Source organism: Stenella coeruleoalba (assembly GCF_951394435.1).
Source record: "Stenella coeruleoalba genome assembly, chromosome: 5".
In the NCBI taxonomy this organism is placed as follows: domain Eukaryota; kingdom Metazoa; phylum Chordata; class Mammalia; order Artiodactyla; family Delphinidae; genus Stenella; species Stenella coeruleoalba.
The window spans coordinates 48,407,753-48,414,970 of record NC_137150.1 but is presented as its reverse complement, the minus strand read 5'-3'; the positions used below and the strand labels follow the sequence as shown (position 1 = coordinate 48,414,970).

Here is a 7,218-nt window from a genome sequence, read left to right as displayed (position 1 = left end):
GGGCGAGGTGTCTGCTCCCCTCCGACTCCCTGTGCTCGCTCCCCGCCCCCCGCCGCCCTCCCCGTGGCTCCCTTTCTCCGCCTCCTCGGCGATTGCCATCTGACAAGATCTCCAAATCAAAGTGATAAATCGCTCCAAACTTTTTTTGGCGGCGTTGAGATGTTGGAGGGGCGTCTAGCGCGCATGTGCGAAGGTGTCCAAACTGACAATGCTGGAGAGATAGCGAGTGTGGATTGAGAGAAAGGGAGAGAGGGAGGGAGAGAGAGTGAAAGAGGGAAAGACAGAGAGTGAGTGTGTGTAAGTGTGTGTGTGTGTGTGTGTGAGAGAGAGAGAGAGAGAGAGAGAGAGAAAGAGAGAGAGAGAGAGAGAGAGAGAGAGGAGAGGGAGGGAGCGAGAGGGAGAGCAAAAGAAGGAAAAGATCCAAGAAAAAAAAAACCCAACCACACACCAGCGGCTGCAGGACTGGGCACAGCATGAGATCCAAAGGCAGGGCAAGGAAACTGGCCACAAGTAGGTGCAATATCCCTTTTCTATTGGCTTTCACCCTCCTCTGCCATCTTGCATATCTGTCTACAGCGCTCCGGGAGGGAGCGCGGGGCTGCCTCTCGCGCCGGAGCCCCGGGCGGAGGGCAGGCGCAGAGCAGACCCAGCAACCTGCCGGTCTCAGCCTCCGCGCCGGCCGCCCGATCTCTCGCTCCTTGTTTGGGCGCCAGAGGAGCCGGGGCAGCCCTCAAACCCCGTGCACGGACCAGCTGTGGCAACCCCGGTGTGGGGGCGGGGTGGGGGCAGCAAAGACCTGGGTGGGAGGGAGGAGAGAGCGCGAGAGCGAGCGGGAAGGGGTGGGGTGGGGTGGGGTGGGGTGGGGGGGGTGGGGGAGAGGAGACGCGAGAGTCTCCCCCTCCCCTCTCCTTCCCCCCAGGCGGAGGAGAGTTGCCTCTGGCCAACCAGCTAGTCCCGGGTGTGGGAGGGGGAGCGGGGAATGGGGTGGGGGGCGGGCTGGGGAGAGGAGGCTTTTCGCGTCTGGGTTTGTTTCTGGGGTTTGGGGTGGGTGGCAGGCTCGCAGGGAGCCTCAGTGGCGGCGGCGGCGGCGGCGGGCATCAGTGGTGGAGTTGGGAAAAGTTACGAGGCGGCCGCTGGAAGTTGCGCGGGCTGGCGGGCTGCGCCGAGCGGCAGTTGCGGTAGTGGGCGCTGTGCGCTCGGCCGTGCACTCAGGCGTGCGCGGCGAGGCGGGAGGACTGGGGTGGGGAGTGGGGGAGACGAGGGTGGAGGCTGTAGTCTGGTGGGGGTGGGGTGGGGAGGGCACGGGCAGAGCCGAGCTACCGGCTCAGCAGAGCTGCGGGCAGGTGGGGAGAGAAGAGGCCCCGCGAGCGCCTGGAGAGCCAGGAGTGGAGGGCGCACAGCCAGCGGCGACAGCCGCCGAGGAGAAGGAGGCCGAAAGGGCGCGCTCCGGCCCGCGAGCTCCAGGCTGGCTGGGCGCCGAGTGACCCCCAGGGGGCGGGCTGCAGGGACACTGGGCCGCGGAGAGGGTACGGCGGAGCCTCCCGCGCTACTTCTGGACGTCTCGGGTCACTAACCCTCCCCGGCGCCCCCTGCCTGCCCGGCGTGGAGCGGCCTTCGTCACGCGGGACAAGGGCTATTGAGTTCGGGGCGGGGGCGACGGTACGCCCATCCCCCACTCTTCTCGCAGAAGTGTTGGGTGACTTTGCCCGGCCTTGCCCGCCGAGCCGACACTGTCCGAGAAAGCTAGAGCCTCAGCCGGGACTGTAGGCGACGGGACTGGGTTTGTCCAAATGCTTCTACCTCGAGTCTAAGGGTACCCAGCGGTGCCGAGAACTGGAGCAATCTGGAGCAGTCCAAAGCGCTCCTCCTCAAGGTGTCAGCACGCGGGGCTGGAGCAGCCTCGGAAAAGCAAAGGCCGCCGTTCGCTCTTCCCCTCGCTGAAAACAGAACTCTAATTGTTTTGCTTGTGGACCAGAGAAAGTAGAGATGGGGTGGTGGGGTGGGATGCGTCCCTCAAGTGAAATCCCCAGTCTCTCCCACCCCTGCGTATTAAAGCCAAGTACGCCCCGCGCCTTCCCGCCTTTGGTGTCCCCGCCACAGCCGCGCGGCAGGCAGAGGCACCTCGGCGGGCTCGGTTTCTTTGGCGGTAAGCGTCCGCGGTCTAGCCCGGCGAGATGCTGTCATCCTAGGCGTCTTTCCAGTGCTTCTTCCAGTCCTCACCCAAGCACTCCCTCATGCCCAAATACGTTTCCTTTCGCTCTGGTCTCAGGGATCAACCTATGTATAGGGCTCTTTGGGTCATCAGTTCATCTAATTCTCTTTCGGATATTGTTCATTTCACTTAGCTTGGATAGTGTCAAAGCGCGCCAGTGGAACTTCTATTTTTCCTGTTTGCGTTTAATGGGGCCGATGTCTTTATTTTCATCTGAGGAGGAATAAATGTACATATGCTCGGAGGCCTGGGGGCTTCAATTCCGACTGAAGGTTAGGCGTGTGCGTGTGTGTGTGTGTGTGTGTGTGTGTGTGTGTGTGTATGTGTGTGTGGTTGGGGGGACGAGACGGGGGTGGGAGAGCCGATTTCAACGCTGCCTAAGTTGTGAAATGAAAGCCGAACGCTTCGCGCGCCTCATTGCCTGGTATCCGCCGAAGTGAAAGCAGAACACAAAACCCTTCGAATTTCTTGGGCAACTTTTCCGACTATTTTAATTACCAAGTTGTACGCTGCCGTATTAAAACATTCCCGCACGCACAGGCCACTCAACATCCAGAAACCGAGCCCGGTTCCCGATCTGATGATACTTGTCATTCATCCAGAGGGAGACCCGTTTATTTTGTCTCTGGTGTTTCTAAGGATGCTGCTGCGGCTTTCTGATAACTAGATGCGAACTCTTACAAACTTTTCTTGCTAAGCCTCAGGTTCTCGCTCGCTGCTCCAGCTGTTGCCGCCGCGGCTCCCTTTCTCAGACAGGAGCGCTGCTTTATGCAATTCTTCAGTTGCAGTCTGGGTAATAAAGGAAATCATATTAAAACTAAGGATTTTTTTGTATTTTAAAGCGCTATTTCCTTCCCAGCGTAGTGCGTGAGTTTCCTAGCGCATGGCGGAGACAGTCGGTTACCCCTGCTGTGAATCTAACGAAAACTTTGTGGCTGTGTCTGCACCGGTTTCTTTCTTTCTCTGGGTTAGGAAGAGGCAGTGTGACCAGCATACTTTAAAAAACAAAACCACCTTTCTTGTTGCAAAAGTAAACATTGCAATGGAATCAAATCACTTAGAAACAGTCGTTTTCTTGATAGATTGTTATTCTTTTTGTGTTTTGTAAATTTCTTTGGTGGCCAAGTCCTGTCGCGATCTTGGCTGTGGTACAGCATTCCATGAACCCAAACTAGGGACCACAGACCCTGAAAGTACCCGCTGAAGTTAAACTCAGACTGAATGCACAGCCTACTTCCCAACTTACAGGGCTTGTTTTTTTTTTTTTTTTTTTTTTTACACAATAGTTAAAACCGATAAATTGGTTGCAAATCATTTGGGAGGAATAAACCATTTCATTAAAAAAATAAAGAAGGGAAAAGCAAGAAGATTGACATTTGTACTGTCTAAAGCCCTTGGCCTTTATTCCCACCTTTAAGAAAAGAAAACTAAAGCCAAGCAGGCTCTGGCAGCGCCGTGAGGCTTCCCAGCCGTTTTCTTGGGCGGCAAGGACAGCACCTGGGCCGTGCCAGAAATGCCAGTTGCAACTGTTTTCTTCTGGTGATGGGACAGAAGTGAAGCTGGATCTGCCCAGCATGTCTAGGGCCCGAAACACCGAAGGAACCCCACTTCCCTAAAGTGACACCCGGCAGGGTTTCAATCACAGCAGTGAACGAGTTGCAACGAATAACCCCCCTCCGCCTTAGCTACCGGGCCCGCAGAAGTCTCGTAAAGACCCAGAAGGCGATGCGATTAGCAAGACCCCGGCAAGGCGAGAAGGGGGGGGGGGCACTTGTTTCTTGTACACTTGATCTCTGTTTAAAAAGAGGCTCTGAAGTAGGTAAGGTAGATGACGACCCTTCCGCTCGCGCTTTAATTCCTCACCTTAGCAGCCCAATACCTAAGATAGTAAAGGAACCGCAAGCCCAGGTTCCAGCCTCCACTGCCCCTATGCCCAACTGCTTGCGTTTTCCTTCATCCTTAAAATAACTCAGATGAAAACACAGAGCTTTGTTTAAAACACGTATTTTATTTGTTTACTTCAGACTGCTTTTGAGGAGGGAAAAAGCGTTTGCCCTACGGAGGCAGAGGCTCCCTTTAGGAAGGCGGTTAATTTGCCATTACTTGACCATTACCCTGGCTTAGGACTTCTTTATTGCATTTGGCACTTGGAGCGCAGTCTTCCTGCAGCATTTTGATGTGTTTCGCTAAAAAAAAAAAAAAAATCTGTGTTTAGGGGAAGGTTAACAACGCTTTTCATTTCCCCCTCACACTCATCGTCAACACTGTGGAAGGGGACGGTTCATTAGCTACAGGGGCAGGAAGCCTGGAATAAAAGGCTCCTTTTTCAGGTTTTTATTTGTAGGGGCTGAGGAGTCGCAGGTCTGGGTGACGATGCGCGTGGCGGTGTGTGTATAAGTGTGCGTGATTGTGTCTTTTGCGGGGGGAGCCCAGCTCGCAGGCTTTCTGAGCAGAGTCCTCTCCTTACTGCCCGGGGCGCGGCCTCCTCCGCAGACATTCAACACGTAGGACACTAATCGAATAGAAATGAACGCGTCATTCCATGACATTTTTACTTTCTTCTTCTTTTTTAAAAGTTGATGGTAATAATTCTAAGCAGTTTTTCTTTAAACATCTTGTCGTTTGGGAGTTTATTTTATTTCATTTCTCCGAGTTGGGGCCAGGTTATCCGAGGCTGCAGAAGTTGCCTGGGGTAGGAAGGCCACACAGCTGGGGACTCCCGGCTCCGTCCCCCCGGACAAGTAGGGAAAAGGAGGGCAAGAGAGCACCGACTTGTTGCCCTCTGCACGCCTGGCCCAGGCTCCTCTCTCCCCACACCTCCTTCGTTTTGCCTCTGCTGGAAGCGGGCCCTGAAGTGGGGAAACTTGACTTGTCATCTTCTGGCCAATGGCTCTTACCCTGTTCCCAAGGTACTCAGGGCCTGGCAGAACCCTATTCCCAAGAGCTGGGTACACCCTCCCACCCCTCCCATCAGAACCCGATGTGATGGGGCCTGGGGGTGGAGCTGGGGAGGCCCTAGAGAGCAGGGAGGCAGTGCTCCCCCAGGCCTCCCCACACCTCCCTCCTCCAGCTGCTGGGCTCCTGGCTCCCAAGCTCAGCCCAGAAAGCTTCTTGCCTCTTCATCCTCAGAGGTGCTGCACGCCTGGCGCGCTGCTTCCCTCGGAGCCGGGTTTGCATTGACCGTGTACAGCACAGGAACACATGCGCCCTCACACACACTCACAGCTCAGGGGTTCAGGAACATCAAGTGTGGAGGGGGGGCACACACTCATTCACTCTTCCTGGCAGGGCAGGCCCCTTCCTAGCCCACCGGGCAGGGAAGAGAGGGGCTAGTGGGGAGATGGGGCGGGAGGAGACAGCCACACTTTAAGGACGCCAGGCACATTTTTCTGGAGAGGTGGTTAACCCTTCCTGGGCTGGAAGCGAGGCTCTAGGCCCTTTCTACAAAGATCTGTGGAGTCTGCTTTTCTTTTCGGCTGGGTGGCCCAGTATGAATCATTAGTTCCCTTCCCACTCCATTTGCCAAGGTCCTCTTTCTAAAATTAGATTTTCCCCTTCCCACTCTTCTGGCCTTCTGAGTTTACCAGGGAGTTCTCAAGGAAATTGGCTGGGTAGTGAGAAGAAGTGTGAGGAAGAGGATAAAAATGAGACAAACAAATGGAACAAAACACGAGAGGGGAGAAAGGAAGAGAGAAACAGCATGTTTCTTCTTCCAGATCCCCAGTTTGCACACAGATGGGTATTATATTTTTTCCCCCAGTAAATGAAAAAAGTGTAATCCTTGTTAATTACCTTTGCTTACATGCCATACAAGAAACTTCAGAGACGTTTCTACATAAGGAAGAAACTGTTTACAAAACTCTTTCAAAAGTGTGACATATTGCTCCAGTTCAGCACTAAAAAGCTAAACACACTTACCCTCCTTTGAAGTGCCCTGGCTAGGGCAGCTTATTTGAGTGCGGTTCAGATATTGCTGTGGGTATAACTAATGGCCTCTACCTATTTAGCTCAAGTGGGAGGAGAGAAAGGCCTGAATTCCTTGTCCAATGGGTCCCTCTGGAGACTGGGTTCTGGCTCCTGGCCAGTTCTGTACAATGTCAACATTGAATATTTGAATTCCCAGACTCTATTTAACAAGTTTCTAAATAAATAAACTCATTGTGTGTCTGTGTTTAAAATTATTTCACCTCTTCCATAAAAGCTACAGCATCTTATTACATTGGCCTTGCAAGTTGATTTTTAAAAAAATAAACAAACAAACAGAGCGTAAGGCATTTTAATAGGCAGACCTGAACAACATGTGTGTTTTGCAAAGACATTCTCTTACGTGTGGCTGAGTAGGTGCTATTTAGAGGATCTTGGGCTGTTCTGTGTGATGTGGTAGTGAATTATGTTAAAAAACCAAGCTAAGTTCAGAAAGTCAGTGCAATATTAATCACATCCAAAGGGAGGCTTGACTGTGTAACTGTACTGTCTTTAGATATTTGATAATGTTGCCTGCTGGGTCCTACAGGACAGAGAGCTTCACTGATGTGTCCTAAATGGCTATCTGTAGGCTTCTGCACTCCATAAGCATTGACAGGTGTGGAACTCTGCCCAGATGGAGTTTTGTTTCTGGGCATTTTTATTCATCTATCTTTGTCTGCCTTTGTAAGTTGGAAGGGGTAGATACACATGTGTTATCCTAATATTTCAGTATGGTTTTGAAATGGACCACACGAATCCTACGTTTTTACTAATCTCTCAGCATTTGAACATCCACAGCATTTTTATTCAGATGGGAACATACTTGTTCTAAGAAGTACACACTTAATTAAAAAGAAAACGCAAGTTCTGGTCCTCTTTAAAGTGTGGACCCCATCTGGAGTTGTTAGGAAAGGAAGTAGAATTCACTCTAATTTATGTGGATAAAGGACAACATTATTAAAAAGAATGGGATTTGAAAGGGCACATAGCAAAACCTATAACATTTAGCTGGTAACATGGAGATCTCAAAGCCAAGAAAA

General features: G+C 52.3%; 1 protein-coding gene across 6 annotated transcripts in view; it reads left to right on the top strand.

Moving 5' to 3' along the window:
* Positions 1 to 261: 261 nt before the first annotated feature.
* The window catches only part of MECOM (MDS1 and EVI1 complex locus), a 568,251-nt gene continuing 561,294 nt past the window's right edge, over positions 262 to 7,218 (top strand). For all 6 annotated transcript variants that reach the window (XM_079921929.1, XM_079921927.1, XM_079921928.1 and 3 more), the window contains exon 1: positions 262 to 510. In XM_079921929.1, coding sequence (XP_079778055.1) covers positions 474 to 510 — 37 coding nt within the window. In that variant the 5' untranslated portion in view covers positions 262 to 473. The remainder of the gene's footprint in view (positions 511 to 7,218) is intronic.